The 23,853-nt window shown below is 43.8% G+C and overlaps 1 protein-coding gene and 1 long non-coding RNA gene across 2 annotated transcripts in view; both read left to right on the forward strand.

Annotated features, from left to right (window-relative positions):
- The window catches only part of LOC126533740 (kunitz-type serine protease inhibitor A-like), a 31,827-nt gene extending 13,368 nt beyond the window's left edge, over positions 1-18,459 (forward strand). The window contains exon 5 of the mRNA XM_050180927.3: positions 18,320-18,459. Coding sequence (XP_050036884.2) covers positions 18,320-18,387 — 68 coding nt within the window. The 3' untranslated portion in view covers positions 18,388-18,459. The remainder of the gene's footprint in view (positions 1-18,319) is intronic.
- Positions 941-10,233, forward strand: LOC140219517 (uncharacterized). The gene is made up of 4 exons (XR_011895842.1): positions 941-1,225; positions 3,500-4,679; positions 5,689-5,769; positions 8,081-10,233. It is a non-coding gene; the product is annotated as an uncharacterized lncRNA (long non-coding RNA).
- Positions 18,460-23,853: the final 5,394 nt, after the last annotated feature.

Raw genomic sequence — 23,853 nt, forward strand, 5'->3', positions numbered from 1 at the left:
CGGAAATGGGATGGAGCTAAAGGCGGTCGGCGAGGCCGACAGCCTCGGCGAATGTCAGGAAAGTGGAGCAGGACTGTGTAGAGAACGGGTGAGGAGGAAAACGGAGTAGAAGAGTATGGCGAAAGGGTGAGGAGGAAAGCGGAGCAGGAGAGTATGACCAAAGGGCAAGGAGGAAAGCAAAGTAGGATATCATGGCCGTAGGATGAGGAGGAAAGCTGAGTAGGAGAGTGTGGAGAAACGGTGAGGAGGAAAGCGGAGTGCCGCCCGATACGTCCTCCACGGCGGTGAGCAGGCATGCGGCGAGCGCGTCAACCGATACCACATAATAAAACAAAGTGCTGGCGTGAGCTTCGTGCCTACGGCGCATGCGCTACTTTGCGCGACACCACTGCTAGAGAATGTGCTCCACGTGAGCCACGTGTTCCCGCCTTCAAGCTTTCTTTCTGAAAAATGAGCAACACAACCAGTGGAAATGCTTCGCATGCCACTGCTGCTAAAAATGCTGGCCGAGCAGACTCTCAGGGCCGCCGCCAGGAGGACACTGTCGTTCAGGATCAAATTGTTGGCCACAATATACCGCGAATTCGAAACGTAGCGGCGTTCCAAGTTCGCATTAAGGAGTGTCGTAATCGAAGCTGAATTTTTTACTTTATATTTGTATCGTACACTCTAAAAACTAGGAAGGGTATCGCAGGAGTGAAGCTGCCGGTTCACTCTTCAAAGCGTCGTTTTACTCTCGCAAAATGTCGAGGAGAGTGAAATGCATTGTTCACTCTGTCACCAAGGAGAGAGTGAAATGTGCTTTTCACTCTCCCCTTCAGAGAGAGAGAGTGAAAAGACTCTTGCGACAATAGAAAAGAGAGACTCTTGCGGCAATAGAAAACAAAACGTAGCGTAATCTTCTGCTTCAACTGTAGGTGGCTGGCCCCGAACATGGCAATGTATCATTCATGCACGCTGAGCAAAGAACACATCGTTTTGCTTCTAAGAGAACAGGCCGCCGCAGTTCAAAGGAACGCGTAGCGAGCGCTCTACTTTTTCACTCGGAGTGGCTCCACCGCGCGCGCGCGCGCTCAAGATCGCGGAACAACACAGCACCGGAGAGCAAAGGCTAGCCGAGCGAGCAAAGGCCAGCCGAGGGAGATCGTGTGTCTGCCATCTCGCGTCGCCACGAAAACACGACAGTCGTTCGTCATGCCTTGGATATAACAACAAATCCTCCACGGTAAGTGAATTCTAACTTAGGTGCACATTCTCCGTATATGTCATGCTATCGCCAGGAAGTCGTCGCTGCGCTTAGCCGACGCGATTGACAAAGGACTAGGCGTACGCGCTGTCTCTCGATGTCAATCGAAAAAGCCAGTCGTCGCGATAACCGCATGTGATTTTATCACTTTGCCGTTGTCCGTAAGAGCTTTAAAAATCGCAAACGCTGCCAGAACTATGTTATGTTCAATAAGACACCAGGCGAGAGGACGCTTAAAATGGTTAGTTCACCAGCCCGTGATTCCGAGCCTATGCGGAGCGTGATTAGCGTGCGTTTTGTGTGTTTGAATTTATTCAGTTTGGCAGTCTACTGTGTACGGAACGCTGTTGAACTAAGGAATCACATAACAGAAGGCGTCATTTTGCTGGCAGCATGCTTTTCTTTTATAAATAAACCGCGTGCTTGACGGTGTCTCGCGCAGGGGGAATCTGCGACCACTGAAGTTACGTGCAGCACCAGTGCTAGTTAGAAACATTGCCGCAGGCATTCAGCTGCATGCTGCAAGAGGTCAGTTGGGCGCGTTATCTTGAACTTACTGAAAACGCATCAGGAAATCAATGTTTTATGCTGAAAAAAGTATAAACCCCATATAAGCGATCTTGCGCGCGGCAGCTACAAGCGACGCGACGGAGATGGCTGTCGCATTCGCTCGTCGCCTACAAGTCGTACTCCGTGCGAGCGACGATTTTGAGCGACGCCTCCCCGGTGTTGCCGGCATGAGGGCTGCAGTCACGCGTGACGCGTGCTTTAGTAATTTACGTTGATGTATTTTACTATAAAAAGTAGCATAAAATATTTCCGGAGGTCTTGCAGTACGTTCTTATCCTTGCACGTATAAAAATTGAATCATTTGCTCGTTCCGCGCGACAATCGGTAGTATTTGAGCGATGTATGTACATCCAGTTCCGGCTTCGCGCTATTGGCTAGTCGCTCATAGCACTTCTGGGCGACGAGCGACGATTTCTAGATTTCCAGAACCGAGCCATCTGTTCAAGCGACGGCCCGTTTTGTCGCTCGAAGCCGTCGCTCGTCGCCGTCGCGCACTAAATCGCTCTCACAGTGTTTATCCTTAAGACTGAACTGTTTTTGCTCATGTTGAAATGGTGTGATTATAGGTCTGGTTTTGTCTCCTGTTGCGGTTTTCGTGCACGGTGCGAAACTGAAAGGATGCTTATGTCTACGAACTCGGTGAATTGTCGAGCAGCTAGTTACGCATCGGCATCGAATATAACGGCTGCTGTGTGGAATTACAATTGCAGGGGCGCTTTGCATACGCTTATTGTTTTGGACATGCCTGTGCATTTGCTAATATGAGTTGGCGTGTCAGAGTTATGTCATATGAACAGCTAAATCAGCCTTCCTCTGGGGGTTACAAGCGTAATGTGTGCATTTTGCTATAGCATGGCAGATCAAGATGTGTTTATCGCTTGAATATATTTAGTAGAGAAATAAAATTTCAAAATAAAATGTTGCTTTAATTCCGTGTTACCATTCTGTCGTACACAGAACAATAGGTTGGTGTAATAAACTAATAACTGCGGTTTAACTGTAACTTTTACATGCCTACAAGAATCTAAAATGCTAGATTTCAAACTGCAGCAGTAGTCGGGTCTGTCAAAAATGAACTCCACTGCGCACCTCATGCATGAAAATAAGTTCATGCCTTTTAGTAAGCTTAGATGCAGGTCGCAGTGAACTTGTTAGTATTGAAATGTGGGTAAGCTTGCCATAACAAGCCTTGTTGCCCTTTTTTATAGGCACATCCATATATCCATTGAGCTGAAGGACAATATTTTCATCCCTACTGAGCATCATGTTTGCAGCTATAATCCTCAAATTATGGCTTCAGCAGTGGCACAACCAGGGATGGTGCGGGGGGGGGGGGGGGGGGCACACTGGGCACGTGCTTAGGATGTGTCACAAGTGGTGTTTGCGATACACCAGACTCATGACAGACCTATGACGTCTGAAAATGACCAATATTCTATTCATTAGCAGGAGTATTCTAACATTCATGAAAAACAAGGATGAACTGTGGTTTATTTGTTTTTTTGCTTAAATCTAAAAATTGAAGTTAGTTTAGCAGTTGACTGTTGCAGTCATTTGGATGTTTTGCATGCATTTAACTAGGAAGACTAAGAGCTAAGACTTTTTTATTGCCATGGCCTTGACTGTCTTGATGTTGTTTTGCACCATGCCCTTGTGTTGACTTTTGCATACGATATTTTTCAGGCACCCGCTTTATATAACGCAAGAAGGCAGCTGCAAGGACACGAGGATGTGAAAGAGCCAGTGCAGCGTGACTTCACGTAGTGCAGAGGAGCCAATGCCAAAAAATCAAAATACATTGGCATGTTATTTGGACAAGAAAACTAGTATGTGGGTATATTGGGTGTACCATTTGACCAAATGTCAACAAAATCAAGATACAGTATGTTACACGAAGATGAAAATTCTCACGTGCTCCAGGCAGTCATCTTAACATGGTATATTTATGTAATGTCTCTGATTGGAAAGTCAAATCAAGTATGCTCTCTGGAGACAAACACATAGCAGCAAGTGTCATTGAAAAGTTAAAAATGTGTTTTAAGAAAGCTGATTAGTTCTGAGAAGTGACTGCTTTTTGTCTTGCCTCTCAACAGATATATCCATGTGATAAAAAAATAGTGGTACAATGAAATTGCATATTTGCTTAGCGACATGATACATACTTGCTATGAGCACGGTGCCTGTGTTTACTATAAAAAGCAACAGCCTATGCTTGGTTAGGTTAGGCCCACTACAACATGCAGGCATGGGTGATTGGCGCTTTTTTTATTTCTGTGTCGTGAGGTTTATTGACGTGCGTATAGGTGCAGTGGCACGCAGTATGGCTAGTACAAAAAAGGGGGGGGGGGGGGCAGATATATGTAGCTCACTGTACACGACACAGGGCAAAGGAAATCCATGTTCAGCAACTATGTTAAATGCCATGTACGTAAATTTTACAACGCTACTCGTTCGAAGCGCGCACAGGTGCATATTGAAGAAAAGTTTCCAGGGTAGATAATTTAGTTCGTAATTTACACTAATTTCGCTCTAACCACGAGACATAATAATTTGAATATACTGCACGGAAAAACCTAGAGCGAATTAAATTGTGTGTCAGCTTCGTGTGTATACATATAGTCTTTCCTATGCATTAGGTTTTTTGCGTAATGCATTAACAGTTGACAGCCTATCTTATGATGTGTACTCTGTTTACATTACAGTTGTTTATTAGTTTACTCGTTTGTTTTGTGACTGATGAAATGCCGGCATATATATATTTTCAACATTTGACATAACCCTGTATGTTTTGCAGGGACAACCCAGGACGCGCATTTCTCAGCACCCAGTCAACTGCCAAAAGTGACTCAAACACAGGCCACCAGTAAGTGGACATCAGTTGCAATTTCACATTATGCAGTTGGCGGCTGCCTTGTACGGAGGCTTCTTTTTTTAATGAGATGGTGATGTCGTTCTAATGTACATTTTGACCACAAAGGTGCGATCATGTCTCACAGAGGCATATATGGTTGCTATTCTCTGCGAGGGACGTGTTCTCGTGTTCGTGAAGCATTTGTATTTGGCAGTATTGTCGCCCAATGAGTCGGATATAAACACTGTAACTCGCCACTGCCGGCAAGTAGTTGCGAGAAACACAATATATTATGACGCTGCAAAGTTATTTCATTAATTCGAAGGAAAGTTTTTGTTGCTATTCCAGGTAAACATGTCTTTTTCTCACAAGTTATTTAACCAAACTGTGGATGCGTGAAATTTGTGACTTATGAATCGATTTTAATTCATCCTTTAGTAATGCTTCTAAAAGAGACTAGAAATAGCATGTGACTACCTCTGCAATCAGCAGGCCATACATTTACAGTCATAAGTGGCAGTTCCATGCAGTCTCGCACTTTATATAACCTTTCCTTTCAGCAACATTGGAACTGGTGGCTGCGTTTTCAGAAGGAGAAGTGCACTTGACACTGTATATGTATGTGTGAATTCGGTTTTCTTTGTATGTGTCGGCTCACTGACAAACAGTGCAAAAATCTGTTGTACCATGAGCCTGACGACGCCTTCTGCTGCTAGAAGTGCGGCACTTTGTATTTTATAGTACTGCATGACATTTAAATCAAAGCTACCACATAAAATGATCAAGAAAACTAACCGCTGTTATAGCTGTTTTCCTCAAAGCACCGATGTTTCAGTAGTATTATCCCTTAGTGAGTGAGAGATTGGGGGCAATTAATCGTGTTAGTGTTTAAGTGGTGTCCTAATTATGTGCATTTGTTCCAACAAAGTTGTCTAGATTACTTTATTGTGTAGTGTAAAGCTTATGAAACCATCAGCAACTACTGAGTTGCTAACACGCATATGGATTTGTCACTATACAGGTGGAACTCGGCTGTACCACTGCAGTGCTGCGGAAATTGCCTTCACCAGCGGCTTTGCAACAGCTGTTTCGCAGCATGTCGGTATGTGTTAATTTATAATTATGTTGGGATGGGCTAGTATTATGGACCACTGCTACTCTGTATTGTGACAGATCCATATGATAAGGGATGTAATGGGCACAGCGAAAACCTTTGAATTTTTTACTATGGTACATAAACAGGCTCTCCTTTTCGTCACTGGAGCAGGAGAGAAGGGCATGCAGGCACTCCTGAATGTACATATATTTCAAAACATGAGAGAGAGACACACACACACACACAATTAAACTAAAGGCAGGGACATTCCATCTTTCATCTTGAATTGAATTGTGCAGCGCAAAAATACAACACAGACCACAGAGAAGCACACATGTTAACAGGTTTGATACACACGTTAGTTCAACAGATTTGGTACTTCAAGTGTGCTATTTTACACAAGGGGGAAGGGAAAGGGGAGAAAATCTGAAAAAAAAGTGGAGTTGAAAAAAAGGAATCGTGCCACAAAGCATGAGAAGCATCGCGCAGCCAGGATCACCAGCAGGACATCTAAAAAGCACTCTGATAAAATTACATACAGGACAACCTTACGTATAGTTTGTTTCAATCAACTCAGATCACATGCAGCCATTACTGCAATCAAGTTGTCTCCTTATGTCATATGAGGGAATGATGTGGGCCCAAAAAACTGTTTAGAGCTGAAGGATTATGTTCCATTCTAGCCTCATTGCCTGCTTTTTTTATCATATTGTTATCAGCTGCTTATGTTAGGGACAAAAAGTAAAAGTACGAACTGTTTCCCGATTCGCCATTCCACACAACATGTCTTTGTGACTATATGTACATGCAGATGATCCATAGCTGAAAAATATTCAGTACAGTAGAATCTCATTACAAGATGCACTTGGTTGTAAGAGACATCTGAAAATGGTTTGGTTGGTTTTCCGATGTTTGCAACGTTAACAATACTGTTTACAAGAGACACCTTTGTTACTAAGGATGACTTTTTAAGTATTGACTACTTCGAAGGGACACAACCCAGACACATTCACTTTGTGCACCTTGTGTGCTCCGAAGGGCGTAAAGATCACGCAATCCTTACACAAGTCAATCGCGCATGTCTCTTTTAGCATGAACCAGAAAAGGAGGGCAACGAGGACAGTGCAGGGCAGAAAGTGTCGGCAGTTGAAGCTGACGAGCGTCTAAGAGCACCTCAAAGGTACTGCGAGCAACAAGGCTTGCAAAGTGAAGTGTTTAAATTCCAGAAGTTGGGAAGGAAGCTAACACAATCTACAGTCACTAAAAAGCTGTGAATGTCTTCTTTAAAGGGCCCCTAAACCACCGAGGTTGAAATTTAGTTGTGGTGTTGCAGTTCTACACAATAAGGCAATGAACAGGTAGCCACGAGAATTTTTCGAAACGGTGCAGTAATAGTGGAGCTACGTGTGTTTGATTATCGAAAAGTAGTCCCCACTCATTTTACTCTTTCATCTGGTACACGCCATATGGACAGTATCGTCTTTTCCTTGCCTAGTACACCTCCAAATGTTACGGGACAGGCCAACACCAACGAGCTCTGTTGCTGCCGCGCTGGCCCGTCGTCCTGCGAGGGGTGGCGCTAATACAACGGAACTGTATGGTGACTCATGTTGAAGAGCCTCATAGGGAGACCCTTCTGTTGGCGTTTCTGTTCTTTGCCCCCATTGGCTGCCCACAATGGCATCGCGCGCAACGCGACGAGGAAGAAGGAGTGTGTGTATTTGCTTGCAGGCCTTGCCAGCAGTCGTACACTTTTGTTCGACCAATCGACAGCACCGGAAACTGGTGACATCATCAGAGACAGCCTGGTGACGTCAGGACAAACTGGGGGGTGTAGGATAGGTCCAGAGAGGCGCACGGGGTCATTTTCTTCATATTGTGGTGCTCCGGCAGTGCTACGCACTCTGGCATTTGGCTTCGTCGATCGTGACGGCATTCTGATTTCGATACGCGTGTTTACTTGAAATGTTCAAAAAATGTCGAGAAGTGGTTTAGGGGCCCTTTAAGCCACCCTGAGCATTTATTCCTTCAGATATATCAAAACATACTTTAGTGATGATGCATAATAAAGTGATCTAGTCTGGCTCCTCAGTGTCTCAAAATTTTTGGTTTCGAGAGACATGTTTCCTGTGCCTCTTGAATATCTTCTGATGAGGCTTTACTGTAATATACACAAACAATTGTGTAACTCCTGCTGCAAGTATTATTCATTAAGCCCGGTCACTTATGTGCAAAGCTTGTGGTTAAGTCTTGATGTCCGTACTTTTTAGAGCTATGTTTATTAATTCATGCTGTTCTTATTGGTTCTTCGATGCAGGAGACAATGCCTATAAAATTATTGGCCCTGATCATGAGAGCCCTCAAGGGGCAAACAACATCTCTGTTGCAGAAGTGAGCCCGATACCACTTGGAAGTTACCATGACAGATGACACGGCAGCAATAGATAGAGACTGCCATGTCTACTGCAGCTGCAACAGTGTACGAGGCAAGCAGCAGCGCTTCAGCATCAGCAGCAGTGTCAGAAGGAACCACACCAGGCCTGGTAGAGCAACATGTGTGCTATCACTGACTTTTTTTTGTAGTGGATACAACTCATTTGCTCAACATACAAAAGCTTTTCACCACGACTGTGAGGCAGTGTTATTGTGCAGCAAGTGCAAGACTAAGTTAGGTGTTATAACACAGTACAAGCATCACTTTAATATATGCAAATGCAAACATATTACAGTTGTTGCCTCCCCAGCCAGCCCACATAGTGACAACAATGTGGAACACATGGTGGGACACACCTCTCCCCCATTACAAGATAGTAGAGACTGTCAGTGTTGTTGCTAGATTGACTGGTCTTTGTAGGCAACTAGAAAGACAACACAGGTGTCATAAGATTGTTGTTGATGTTGTTGTTGAAGACGTAAAAAAGAAGTTTGATGCAGCTGAAGTGCCAACTGATATTGAGCAAATCAAAAGCAACCACATGAGAAAGCAACACTATCGAAATTTGGGCATCTATGTGCCGCCAACTCTGGTAAGAATGGCATAGGACAGAAGTGTGATGAAAATCACACACACACTGCTGTTGCATCACTGGCCACTGTGAGCAGCGACTTGTAGGGCAAGAGAGTCAACTGAAACTAACATTATGATATAGTGTCATGCTCCCATGTGACCACTTTTCAAGTTATTTTGCAAGATACAGCTCAACCTCCAGAAACGAGACTGCAACTTGTCTGTAAAAAAGCTTTCACAAAAAATTATTCATAGCACTATTAACATAGCAGTATCTTTTTTTTTTGTGTCATTTCGAGGTTCCCGGCTGTCCATTAATGCAAAAATTGAGGAAAAAAAGAACATGTGTCGTACTTACACCTTTTTAACAAGTACGAGGGGGGCAGAACTTTTCTAGTCATGCATCTTCATCATACTATCAAGTTTTTAAATGCCTTTTATAATTATTATTACCAGTTATATCTGAGTGCATTGTATGCATGTAGCAGGTGTAAAATCAGGTCAGTTGGATCAGATGCCTTATCTGCAAGCGAGCCCTATATTCAAGAAATTTGAATTAAAATAGTTACGTTAGAGACGCAGTCTTTCAGCACTTTATTGCCTGTGGTTTAAGCATTGCTCAATACTTTTGTGGGTGGCAATTTCAACCGGCACAGCACTGCGCTTTGCCACAGTCACATTTGTCTTCAAAGCGGTGTTTACCATTTGTGTTGATCTGTTTGTGTATGCATAGAGCAAGTTTTTAATTTTTTTCTGCATTCTTGTGCTTGCACTAAGCTTGTATAAGGCAGTTACAAAATGTGCGTCACTATAACGAACTGTTCTGTTGAGCTTACACTTGCAAATAATCGTGTTCAGATGGCCGCACTTCTATGCGGGTGCACCGCTAGCTTTGTGTATGTTCTCATGTTTGTATAAAGCTTATATAAGCTAGTTAGAAAATGTATGTCACTAAGCATTGTGATATTCTTTAAAGAACTGCTTGGTTGATTTTACACTTGTGAATTAGTACTGAGGCGGTGGTATTCCCATGTATGCCCACTGCTAGCTTACTGTGTCCTCACGTGTTTGTATTAAGTTTCTACAAGGGAGTTACAGCATGTACGTCACTAAGCGCTGTGATATTTTTTAAAGAACTGCTTTGTTGGTTTTACACCTGTGAGTAATAGTACTCGGGTGGCACTAGTCATGTGTAGGTACACGGGGACCATTTGTATACATTATGCTCATGTAAAGCAGTTACAAAGTGTATGTCACTAATTACTGTGATATTTGTTGAATTGCTGTGATGGTTTTACACATGTGAATAATAGTGGTCAGGACACAGTACTTGCGGTGTATAGTTGCATTTATACACTGCCAAGACATGGGCTGTATACGTACCAAAAGAAATGTATGTCATTATATTGTTGTGATTATTACTGTTTGGATTTTATTAAACTGTAATAAAATTGTTTCTTGTATCTATCGAGGTATGGCAATTTGTCATGCAACCAAACTGAGGACCTGAACTTGTGCATACAAATAAACAGCTAATTTAAGAGTATAACTGCTCATATTCTGCTAAACCAGTTTAACAAATCTTGTACTACAATGCTGGAAAAATGACAGAGCTGACTCGGATGTACAGAAAAAGTTCTGCACTGGCTGAAGGACTGCCCCACACTGGAGTTCGTAATGTTGCGTTTATTGGAGTAGAACAGAAAGTGCACTTCTATTAAAAATGCGACAGTCTGTGCAGAAACATAAGGCAGACGAGCGGATGTGGTGCATTTCTTTCAGGGCCCTCCATGCCTACTACTGCATTTCTAGACTTCCTGTGCTCTGCGTATAAGCCCCTGTTCAGCCAAGGTTTTTACTCCATGACAGTTGTTCTACTGGGTTCGTAGCAATATTGAAGAAAAAAATTCAATGGTTTTCAAGGACTTTCGAGGCCCCGACACAGTAACTTCAAGGACCTCGTGCAATGTGTGTAGTAGTTTGGACAGGCAATAACTTGTTCAAGAACACCGTTAACTTTAATGCAAACAAAAGAAAACAAAACAAATCGCATTTCAGTGATTTCAAACATTTGAAAGACTGCTAATTTGCCTTTCACCGCCCAACACTAAACGCACACAAGGAAGCATTTCAAGAAAGCGCTCAAAGTTTTTCTGCAATAGCACAATTAACTACTTGGACCTGCAACATTTGCAGTTTTTGAATACTGTTTGGTTTGACAGTGTATGTGATGTCATCTGTTGCCTCAGCTTTTTTCACCATCAAATAAGCAATAGTCATTTCTAATTTCTTTTTATTGTGTCTGTCGCTCTCAATTTACTCTTCACGGCTTCTCTTCGAATGCCTCAACTGTTGAGCTTCCTGCTTCTGCTCCTCCAAGCACATTTGTCGCCGGTTCCATGTGCACAAAGCTGGTATCTGCAGCTCCTTTGTAATTTCAACTTTAAGGATGTCGCTTTCCTTCTATTACCTCCAGAAACAATTTTCTGTGACATGCGAAAGAGTGTCACAGAAGGGAAAAAAAGCGCTTGGCAATGTCTGCTAAGTCTAGCCAAGTGTACAAGTTTAAGGACTTTCCAGTACTTCTAAAAATTCAAGGGTTTTCAATGCCTTGAAAATGGCATTTTAGAAATAAAGGATTTTCAAGGATCGCTACAAACCCTGGATTCTAGCACCTAAATAACTTTACAAGCTTATTTTGGCATGGAGTTAGGAAATTCATGCTTTCTAGCTAACGCTGCACTATCTCTGTACAGTGAAGCCACGAGAGCGCAACTATTTTGGAGTAAAGAAAAATACTGAAAGCTTTTAATACCACCCTTCTTTTTTTCTATGGAGCTTCGTATTGCCTAGTTAAGTTTACGAATGTGCCTGGTTTTGGCGGGCGTTTCTTCGACATTTTCTGGAAGAAGATGTCTAGCCCCCGTATTCAGAAATGTATCTTAATACAAAGCTCATGATTGACGTGATATAAACGACGCCTGGTGCGAACGTCCCCCAAGACGCTCACTGCCTTTCTTTTGGTGCGTTCACGACTTGCGTCGTTTAGATCAAGTCAAGCATGGGCTTCAAGTTATGATGCATTTCTGCATATGGGGGTAAGCGTGCACAATTCCGGGCAACGCACTGTGCCATTGACACTGAGAGAAAACGGGGAAAACAGAGTTAACCACTTATGCTCCTAAACTTTCGCGTACCTGTGGTGTGCGTGTATCGCGGAAGAAGAAACAGCGCAAACACAAGGACGAAAAAAAGCATCAACCACACCAGCGCTTCGTGGTGTGGCATGTTTTTGCGTCGTCCTTGTGTTGCGCTGTTTCTTCTAAAATGCTCAACCAACTAGCCGGCAAGTCCATCCTGTGCATATATAAATTGAACACACGCATGAGTGTAGATGGTCTTCGAAGCTTTTAGAACGAGCACTGCCACAGGATACGAGCAGTGCACGCGTAACAAGTGGACACATTAGTCATTTAAACATGCGTGCCAATGCATTTGACGCGGCTATCGGCATAAGCAGTCTCAAAATGCTGGAATGCATGCGCTTCAAAACGCTAACGATCCGCTGCTAATGCAGGAAAACAGCTCACAGCGGACTGAACCAAACTCTAAACTAATGCACTTGAAAAGAACGCCTACACGGCAGCGTGAGGCACGTCGAAATGCCTGGTACTGGCGTCGCAGTTGCTCACCAGTATACGCGCGAATTAAATTCACATACGTGGATGGTTGGCGCAATGCTTTGTATCCGCGTATATTGGAGAACATGGACTGGAGAAGCACTCGATCATGAGCTGAACGGCACATTTGTTATTTTCCTGCGGTGACGACAAGCCGTGAATAGTTCTCACGTTGTCGTCTACGTTGTCTTCCTTCGTTAGTCGTAGCAAGGAATGGAAATGATGCAAACGCACACGTATTCCAGTACACAACAGCACAGCACACTGCAGAGAAACCCCACCCACCACAGCCGGTTCATCAAATACGTTTGGTATATATATAACCTCTAAAAGAACACGACTGGGCGTGGCGGCGCTGTGGTGTAATGGTTATGATGTGTGTTTTGAATTGTACAAATGCGAGTGTACGCGGGTTCGAATTCACGTGATGTATAGAGCATTGTGATTCTTGATAAGTATGTGATTTCCTTGACAATTGTATTCTAATTAGATTGTGTGACTCCTGATTGTAAAATTTGCGAAGCTATTCGCAGATTCAGTGTTAAATCGCTTTTTTTTCTCCTTAGTGGCGTTCGTGACGCATACGCATAGGCCGCTTCACAGCAGTCACGCCTCACGGTAGGCAGCAAATAGCCAGGAAAAAATGTCTTTAAAGTCCTGCATAACTTTGCTCAAGCCTATTCTGAAGGCCGCTTGGAATCGGGCCAGTGTCTCTGAGGAGCCGCCTAGGGAACTGTGTATATCAGCGGCCCTAATTTGATCTGATTTCCTGCCTGCATGCGTGACCAGGACTTGGCTAAGAGGGTATTGAGAAGAGTACTAGCACTCTGTTCTGAAGGAGTACAAGCACTCTGTTTGGGGGAGTAGAAGTACTCGGTCTGGCGGTGTACTATTAACCCTGCGGGGAGAGTATCAGCACTCTGCGGAAGAGTACTAGCACTCCCTGTGGGAAGAGTATTATCACTCTGCGGAAGAGTACTAGCAATCCCTTGCGGTGGAGTAACAAAACTCTGTCAGGAGGAGTTGACCTACTCTCTCTCAAAGAGGGTCTATCTACTCTCGAAAAGAGAGTGAAATATGGGACAAGCAGCTACTCCCTCAAAGAGAGTGCCCGGCACTCCCTTAGTTTTTAGAGTGTAAAGCTAACCGTAATATATAGAAACTAAAGGCCTTTGGAATATCAACAGTTCTGAAAGGTGGCACAGAGGGAGGATATAGGGCTAAGTTGTACTTGTATCTAACATCATTTTTAAGGACAAATTCTTTCGGTAGATGCATCGGTAGCGGGGCTCTATAGAACTTGCCCGTAATTCAAGTGAGACATGAATGCAGATTTAAAAAGCAGCAGTGTAGTTTTAATTTTCAGGGTATGATTGTTACGGTATAGGAGACATGTAAAGCGAGAGGTGGCTAACCAAGCATGAGTGACATGTGCAGGTACAGCAACTTCTCCGTAAACCAAACATCGAGTGTTATGAAAGCTGGCACAATTTTTTCCTTATTTGAATGAAAACTCAAAAATGCAGAACACAGTACACCTTTATCCTTCGGATGGAAGATCACGGCTTTGTTCTCTTAACAAAAATTTGTGAAGCTTTAAGATATCACCAACGCTCAAGCATCACAAGCATTTCATTAGCTTTTCTAAATAATTTGTCAGGATCCTGGATCCTTACCGGCGAAAAATACAGTGCTGTGGTGGGAATATATACCATGAAATGCATCACAGTAAACATGTACATCATTATTATATGAAAGAAATATAAAGCCACCAGCATACCTCCTTGCATTACAATGATTTTCTCTCGTTCCGTAACGTAAGCGGAAGTAAAGATATAGGCCTATAATTAGGAACGTTATTCCTGGCAACTTTATTAAGATTGGAATTACCTTGGCGACTACATTTCAGTGGGAAGACTGGCTGTTGTAAAACAAAGGTAGGAAACATAAGCCAACAAAGGTGCTATAAAGTCGATAATACGCTTGAAAGGCACAATCTGAAAGTCACCTGCATCACAAGACATGCGGTTTTTCAGGCAATGAAATGAGTTTTGAACTCGCGTATTCCCAACAGGAGAACGAAAGACGTTACCAGGAGTGGTTGAATAAAGCAATTTTAATACTCTGAACTGCAACTAGGCTGAGAATTATCGAAGAAAGAGCTGTTGAAAGCAAGTGTCAGCGAGTGGCCGCTCATTTCGATTGCACAGGAGGTAATGTTATCAGGTGTTACAGTTACACTACCACAGTCAAAAAGAGTGGCTAGTTGTCTCGAGAGAACGTCACTGCGATCTGAGCTACGTTCATGTTCAAGTTCATTTATTTACTACATACATGGAGTTTCACATAGGTGGTTGGCACGAGGGAAAAAAAGGTGCATTAAAAACAGCTTGACTAGCCCCACGGCTAGGCAAGATGTTTACAAAATACTGCATCTTGGCCAGTTCGATGTCCTTGTAGAATTATTTTCGGCATGCCTTCCTGTGTGATAAAACAGGCAAGACACTATAGTTTAAACAGAGCTTCTTATAAAGCTACTTTCTAATGTTAATGCGATGAAGCAAGGAATAACTATTCGAAGACTACCTAATTTTCTTACTTCTTGAAGATTTCTTACTTGGAAAGGGTTGATTGTATAAATTTATGAAACTAATGAAAAACCCATCAGACGCAGCATTTGCGCCCCTTGCTCTCTTTACGTCCTCCCATAACGCGTACTGCACTGTAAAACAATATGTTGCACGATTACATTGACCTATTACTTGAGAATAATGACGATATTGTAATGAGATCGTTATAGGGCATTTCAACGTGCGTCAGTATATTTCCATCTGATGGCTCATGTCCCGTCAGACTACACCCGATTTCGCTAGAGACAACTCGATACTCTAATGCAAAAGTGTCAAGAAGTGTTCCTTCCTGATTGCAGCGTAATACGAGTCAGAGATTTAATAACGTTTGTGTACTTATTAGAAGTAACAGGAATATCAAAATTGGATCGCAGTGTGCTGTCATGCAACAAATCTTAAAATTTGCACCACCGAAAACGGTTTACTCTTTCTTTCATAAACTGCTGAAACACTATGTATTTCATGAATTCTGATGCTTTACCATTTGGGGGTAATAAATGAAGGAAAAATATCGCGCAGCTGCTAAGAAGTGAGAATAGTTCGCATTTATTAGATACATAAGAGAACTATTGGAATGATTGACATTAAGTAGCAGAAAGCACCACAAGCGGCATGCTACGACCTTACGCCAAATTTCATGGTTAAGAAAATACGCCTGATACACTGGGAGCACTGCACGTGTCCATTTACATACCATGCTTCAGATATCATCACAGCATCGAAAGCAAAAGCCAGACTAGTTTATGAACGCAGTAAACTCATCAAACTTGTTGCACATTCGTACGCGCGTGGATGTGAAAACAGTTTACGGAGTGGCAAGATTAGAACCACGTTCCCGCCTCCCTCAATTTATGAGTTAATACAAAGGCTTGCAAAGCCCTCCTTCTCTCCGCTCACCCTCTTCATCCCCGGTCAAGTTGGTGCACCCGCCCCCCCTCTTGAAGAAAGTTTATGGCTAAGCGAGTGCTCACATTTGAGTTGTTTTTGTTCAGGGTTTCTTGTCCGCTGGCTCCTAGACCAGGCATTACCGATGCAAGAGTACTACAACTGCAGAAACAAAGGAGCATTTCACGCGCAATCTACATCTGTCATACACAAAATGCAGGCCTTGAAACACCTCGGCGTCCAAGTACTTTGCCATTACTGCCCCTGACTTACTTCCAGCCAACAACACTTTAACGGGAAATGGAGCATCGAGTAGCTGTTTGTTCTTCCGTGTTAGGTGTTCTTTTCCAAACTCTGGCCTTGAGACGCCTTCGTACTCAATGGAATGAGTAGTCAGGAGCTCTTTACGGGCTTCTGTCAGAATATCATCCCGCTTTGAACGACGCCTTAAAGCGCCCAATAAATTTATTCACTCTACTGTTCGGGATTTTGACCCTGGGACATATATAAACAACAGAGTCATCAATGACTTCACCTAGTTTATAGCATTCATAGCTGCCGTTTCAACGCAGCCATCAAGCAGACCTTTTATTTCAATGCTGTTTAGCCTCCAGTAAAGCGCCACCTCACCTACCCATGCTTGCTGTCTCGCATTTTCGTGTTCAAGTTATGTTTCCTTTTCCGTGGGTTTATTTGGGTCCAGATATACCACTCCAATATCCTTTTGCATTTTGGATATACTGCCGCTATTCATCCGAGTCGTACTTTGCACTCTTGTTGAGAAAGCAAATTCCATTCAGTTGGCTAGATTCAGATTTCTTAAATGAAACAAATTAGATTTGGATTAGTTTGGTGGTATTCTATTTGGAAAGTTTATGCTGTTCACATGTGTTTATTCGGACGGACGAGTCAGAATTGGTCCTCAGCTAGAGCTTCCTCATAAATTCTTCCTATACTAAGCATTAAATCTCCAATTTCCCAGCATATACGATGCTTCGTAAATTATTGGTGTGCGGAATCTGAAACTTGACTGATGTAATTTGTTGTTTAATGGAGCTACCAGATTTCTTAGTCTTGGAAGTTGGTCAGGCATCTACAAGTGTGATTAGTCTGGAGCATTACTGGTGACACTTAACTTTAACAGATCTTGCCCTTTCGCTAGTTAGTTCCTACTGAGTACAGCGCTTTAGTTTGGCGGGTTTTCCTAATTCGTTGATGACGTCAGTGGAGGCAACAATCTTGCAGAGGGTTAAAGGCAGGAGGAAAAGATCTGGGCCTGCTAGTACTGCGACAAAGACCGGAAGAGCTGCTCTCAAGATTTCCATGTGTGACATGACAAAGTACAACGGGGGCATGTTCTCAATTTCCGTCATTTAATACACGGGATAACTGAAGGCAAACACCGTACGTCAAGTTAGAAATTTGTATTAACCTTGGTAAAAAATGGTACAAGCTGATGATTATTTACTGTTTCTTCGATCTTTAGCTTGCCAGCCAATAAGCCAAAGTTGAGGATCAGCACCGTTCATTAAAGGCAACGAAGGATCCTACACATTTATCTGTTAGAACAAACGCAAAATTGAATACATATCACAAAAGTACATTTTGTTGACTGCTTTGTCTACCACAACAGCCTAATAGAAGCAGCGGCAAAGGACGGAATGCTAATATTTTCAAAGCCTACATCTATGGTTAATTGCTTTAGGATCCAATGGGCGCACGTTCTGTGAGCATACTGTGTTAAAAATATTTACGTGTATCAACACGTCTGTGCTCTCCAACATCTTATAGAAAGATCTTACACAACTTCTTACATCAGGCGTCCGGAACTGAAAGAAAGTGTTGTGTGTTTGTGTTGGGTTGTTGGAAATCTCTTTTGTTTGTTGCGAGTGCAATCCTGAATATTTCGCTCAGTCCTAGGCGATGTTATGATGATTTTGCTTGTTGCCAGTCTTTGGGTGGCCATGAGCCTCTTTGATGTGGTAAAAGAATTTCTTAACGCGCAAAATTAGATTCAAAGTACACGCAAACTTGTTATTTGGCGCTGGAGGTATGCAATGTTAGATGGGAAAGTGCGGCCATGACTTGCAAGCGGCGCATTGTTTACGAAGTGTTTAATAACTAGCGGTTGAATACTCAGTAATAACGCATCCATATAAAACATGGCTTGTGTTAGCTTGCCTATTCGCTATTATCCCTTGTGAGGTGTTTCTATTGTCCTTTACTACACGTGACCTTGGTCATGCGCAAACCATTTTTTGCAGTAATACGTCCGGTTCACATTAAGCAGTTGCGAAGCTTCTGCAGTCGTATTGTTCTAAATTTAAGTTCTGCTTTTTTTTTCTTTCCTCTAGATTACAACGCAAGAGGGGCGTGCCGTGAAATCTTCAGGGCACTCCCTGGACCCGGAGAGCCGGAATAAGATTTAATCCAAGGCCCTCCTTTGGATTATGGAGAGAGTAATCTTATTAATAAAGGGGAAATGAGACATCCACTCAAACGTAGCAAATTGCTGCAAAGGAAACCCATACGAATTCATAGAAAGAAAAAACCTCGTCATTGAAGACATATTCGTCCTGGTCTGGGACTCGAACCCGGGACCACCGCCTTTCCGGGACAGCCACTCTACCATCTGAGCTAACCAGGCGGCTAGCAGGCCGGACGAAGTCAAATCCATCAACAACACGAAGGAAAGACAAGCGTTAGAGTCAAATTTCCCTTTATTAATTACTTCTCTCCACCTTGCGGGTTTCCGCAAAACTATTACGTCAGAGTAATTTATTTTTCCACAATCAATGCCTCGCAGAAGAATACTAAGTAAACCTACCTAAACATTCTTGCCAAACAATCGAATACAGGAGCATTACCAATGAAATTATGATAAAGGAACTGCATGATTTTCTTCTTCTAACACGAACTAACACGAAATATATTTCGTTCCTTAAAAAGGAATCCGATTTACAATGAACAAAGTCAGAGCTAAATTTTTCTTTCACAAATAAATGCTTGCATGGGCGCTGTCGCTTTCTTTTTAAAATTCTTCGGCCCATATACATTACTAGCTGCTTCGTAGGAAACTCTGCGAATGTTACACAAGTAGTTTGTAGTGCGGTCTCAGAAGTCTTACTATGCGCGTTTTGCAGTGTATTCTTCTGGAGAATAGGACGCTTTTTACGGAAGAACCATTTTCCACATGAAACGACAACTTGTAGACATAAGGCAACGTCAAATTAACAATTTCTGTGCGTCTTTGTGTTTTCGGTACGCAGCGCACTGTTTTAGTCGTGAGCGCGAGCGGTGCTCTATTCTGTCTATGTCACTGCCCTCCTTAAGGGGTAAAGTTCATATCTGCAGTGCCGTTCCTCTAATATTTATGCCACGTTTCGCCAGAAAAATATTTGATGATCAAACAGCGCTCAAAACAAACACAAAGAGAAGAAACAAGAAGTGTGCTGTTAGCAGTCTTTCATAATTTTACAGCAGCCACCCACATATATCTCCCCACTTTGAAATTTTGAACTATAAGAATTAAACTTACGTCTCATTGCAAAACAAATACCGATTTTTCTTGTGCGACGCATGCTTTCTCAGTCTTGAATGCGAGCATTTAAAGAAGCATTCGTAGCGTTGCCTGCGATCTAAATGAAATGGAATATAGTAAACCTCCTTGTAAAACTTCTAAGGTTTCTATCACCTTCGCGCGTGACCTCTAGAGTTCGGATTCCGTGAGATTGAGGACTTAGCCTGGACCGTTGCGGCTTCACCAAATTCGGCCTTTGAGCAATTTGAACAAGGTCTATGGTCATCCTACTTTAAGATCGGATATAATCTCGAAAGGCAAAATGAATTGTTCTCACACGTATTCCACATTGAGCAATGGATACATCGAAGACATTGAAGCTGCATGAGCGCCCTGTCACTTTTTGGAGCGTCTGTTTGTGGATGGTTCTTGAGGCGATTCGTCACCTAATGCCACCGGCAAGTTTTCATTGGAGCCCTGGTGACACGGCTGCTTCGGGCATCCTACGCACGCGCATTTGCTGGACTATGCTGTCACTATATATCTGCCGTAGTCGTACAAGCTCCTAGCTGCCCACCGACGTAGGGACGGTAAACTGTGTCCACAGACACAGCAGTTACCGATTGCTGGGTAAAGATAGTGTACAAAACGGTACTGGCATATTACATTATGGTATACGCAAGGCAACTTGTGTAGTCCGTAATATCAGGCTTTGAAATCAATTAATGCGGATGCCAACCACGCAGGCTGCATTGCAGCATCATGGCGCCAGCCTGCACCACCACAGTCGTACGAAGCTCTGGTTGTCCTACAACAACGCGACGTCATGATGGTGAAGCTATACTTGATTAAAAAGATAGATCCGGCGATCTTGTGTATGTCACCCTGAGGTGGGTGGCTTCATTAGTCAGGGTTGCCATGGCCCTTGTCTGTCTACGTTGCTCGGTCCACCAGTCATCGCTGGTCCTAGCGTTCAGCGCTCGTCAGCAGGTCCTCCCACTGCTCTTCAGTTCGCGCTCTATTTGCTGACATCTTCGTGACACTATTGCTCCCCCAAAGTACATGGCAGAGAGTAATGGGTATTCGGCAGAACTGGTAGTTGTATTCGTATTTCTCAAGTGTGAGATGTATATTGTGCAATAATGTGACGCCTGGGAGGGAATTCGCTTCAAGTCCCCGCGGCTGCACGGCTTCCTCCTTACTAAGCGTGCGATGAGGGGATGGGTATTGCAGTCTGTCTAATCAGCAGTGCTGTAGAATGGCTATCGTTTTGCGATGGGCGTCGGAGTACGATCACCTCTTGTTGATAGCCAGCCGGTACGACGTCGGGCTGCAGCATCAGCCGCCATATTCCCCGCCCACACGATATGAATATCTGGTTGGTTGCGTAGCTTAAGTAGTATGTTGAGTGACACAGTGGAGATGCGGCCTTTCGGAAATTTTCTGCTTGGTGCTTGTGAGTCTGTAAAAATTGTAATTTCTCCCTGACAGGTGGTTGTGGCGAGCGCGATCACTGCCTTTTCTGCCAAGTCGGTGTCGCTCAGTGTGAATGGTACTGCGCTAAGCGCTTTTCATGATCTGTGTGTGACGCTCACCGAGTGCGCCGTGTTGCTCCGGTATTGAGCCCCGTGGACGAATCTTGTTTCGGCCTCTTTCTCGTACGCCTTCTTGAGTACTTTGATCCTTGCCTCTCGTCTGCCCTTGTTGTATGCAGGGTGCTTATTTCGATGTATATGAACAACCGTAATATTCTCTCTGAGTTGGAAAGGTTGCGTTTTGGTTTCGTTAAATCGCTCGAGGTCTTCTCTGTATCCGAGCCTGCATAGGGTGGCTCTAAGGTTGCGTTAGTTTGAGTCTCTCCATGTGGTGAACTGTGTGAGCTTCCAACTCCTCCCTGGTGTTGTGAACATTCACATGGAGTCACTTCTCTGTTGGGAATCTTGCCGGAAGCCGGAGCTCAAGTTTAGGCACTTAGCAATTGAGAATGTTCAATTTCTTTTTCTCCACGTACTTCCTTGAGCCCGTGTCGCTTGCGCGCCACTCGTTTCCCCAGATGTGTGACTCGAATGATTGTGCTTCGAAGCTTCTGTAGCCTGCTTCGTCCTTTTGGAGAACTAGCCCCAGTACGCGTAGAGTATCCACCGATGGGATGACGTTGGCGTTAAGTTCGACTTCGGGGTCACGCCCTGAAGGTGGTGGTCGACTTCTCGTTTTTCTGCGCATTACAAGCCCTTATGATGTTCCGAGAGCACGGTAGAAGCGGCACGTTTGGAAATTCATCTCCACGCAATCGACTCCTTCCTGTAAGGCGTCTTGTTCATCCCCCTTTGTCACCCAGAATGTAATATTGTCTTCGTGAATGGCATGATTTCTCCCCGCGTTACCGCACAGTCTCTATGGTAGTTTCATCATTTGCAATGTTTAAAAGTATTGGAGATACCACTGATCCCTGAGGAGGGTGCTTCGAGAACAAAGATTGTACCGACGAAGATTGTTTCGGTCCTGGCAATTATTCGTTGACTGCCTTCAGCGCGTCTTCCGTACCCGCACAGTTACGAATAAGTCGCTCGATGTGTTGGTCAGTCGCGGTTTTGGATTCCTTGTGGAGATGAATGATTGTACAATGTTCCCCGTTTTTCGAGTGACAAGCGTCCCTTGTATACTGTCGCGGACCTGATTACATTCTCGCCAGCCGAGCTTGGGCGTGTTCTCATCCGCTTGCTTGGATAAAACGGCTATAGGCTTCTTTTGCTTGCTATTTCTTTTTTTGTTTATTTCACCATCAGGTAAGGCTTCTTTGGGCCTCCCAAAGGAGTAGAAGATGCGGGTCTACATCAGGAGTTCAGAATTTCAAATGTGACGTGAGAAACACGAATAAGAGATTACTGGTTAAAGGACACCACGCAAATACACCAGCAGCAGTCGTTCGGAACAGTAATGCGCAAGGTAGTTTTTATATTAAAATCGTTTATTGTTATGTTTCAAAGAAAAATTGAGACTCCGACGCATGTTGCGTGGCAAATAGATTTCACATCGACCACCCACCGCGCAAAGAGCAATGGAAAGAAAAATGTTAGGCGCGACCTTAACAGACAAGAAAATAACAATGTGTGTGTGGGCATCAGAAAGCAAGCGGGTAGGGGTATTAGATATATTTCCAGGGCACTTGCAACGCGTCCACTGGCGCACAAGTCTTACAAGATGGAAGGCAGTCCGCGCCACATCAGCGACCATTGTCGTCTTCTGTACCGTCCTCAGCTTCGTCTCTGGTAGTGCTTGGTAACATGACCCCCGGCAGAAAAGGCGCCGTCCTGGGGCTTGCTAGAACGAGCGAGTGGTATCGCTGGAAGCTGGTGACGTGGAAGACATCAGTGGAAGGTCGAGACGTGCTGGAATCGAGAGGCGTGATTTCATATGGGACGTCGGTCACTTGGCGAAACACACAGTAAGGGCCAGAGTAAGGCCATATCAACTTTTCGCAAAGACCAACTTGCTGTGACGGCGTCCAAAGAAGGACCATATCACCAAGGTTGAAGAGGGCATCGCAGGGGCGAGCGTCAAAGAAGCGTCGTTTCTTTTCCTGCGTAGCGGTAAGGCGCAGGCGTGCAATCTGGCGCAGCTGTACAGCTCTGAAGATGGCGCCACGAGCGCACTCTGACGACTTGTCAAGAACGGCAGGAAGGAGTGTGTGAAATGGCAGCGTGGAATTTCTTCCGTAGAAGAGATGAAACGGAGAAAAAAAACGCATAGTCATGTCGGAAGGAATTATAGGCCAATGTTACCAAGGTCAGAGCACCGTCCCAGTCGCGATGGTCAGGAGAAAGGTATATAGCAAGCACGCCTCTGATAGTTCTAGTAAAACGTTTTATGAGAACGTTGGTCTAAGGGTGGTACGACGTTGTCTACTTGTGTTTTGTAGCGCAAGCAGGCGCGTACGCAGGATTTTTTTTCATGGGGGCCCAACCCAAGGTGTGTTTTCTATGCAAATGAGGGGGAGTGTACTTTTACTAGTACAAATGTGAGTAATGCCCACCATTCGACATAAAGACGCGTAAACCTGCAAACAAGAATTGAAATAATGTGTATCTCACAGGTACTCCTGTGAGATACACCTCTTCTTTACTTGGCAAACAAAGAACCACATCGAATGGACTCGTGCATGAAAGATGCGCAAGAAGAACATTGCCATGAACAAGTTAACCAGCTAAAGTGCAAAATAAAGATTCCTAGTAACGTTTTTGAATAACCCCTGGAAGAATTATAGAGAAATGTATATTTGCGGAACAATCACAGTTCTTTTGGATCCCTCCTTTACTGCTCTAACAAGTGCCAAATCCGAATCGTGTTGTTATTTGGAAAGTTGCGTAA

The sequence above is a fragment of the Dermacentor andersoni genome, chromosome 7 (assembly GCF_023375885.2).
Source record: "Dermacentor andersoni chromosome 7, qqDerAnde1_hic_scaffold, whole genome shotgun sequence".
NCBI classification, from domain to species: Eukaryota; Metazoa; Arthropoda; class Arachnida; order Ixodida; family Ixodidae; genus Dermacentor; species Dermacentor andersoni.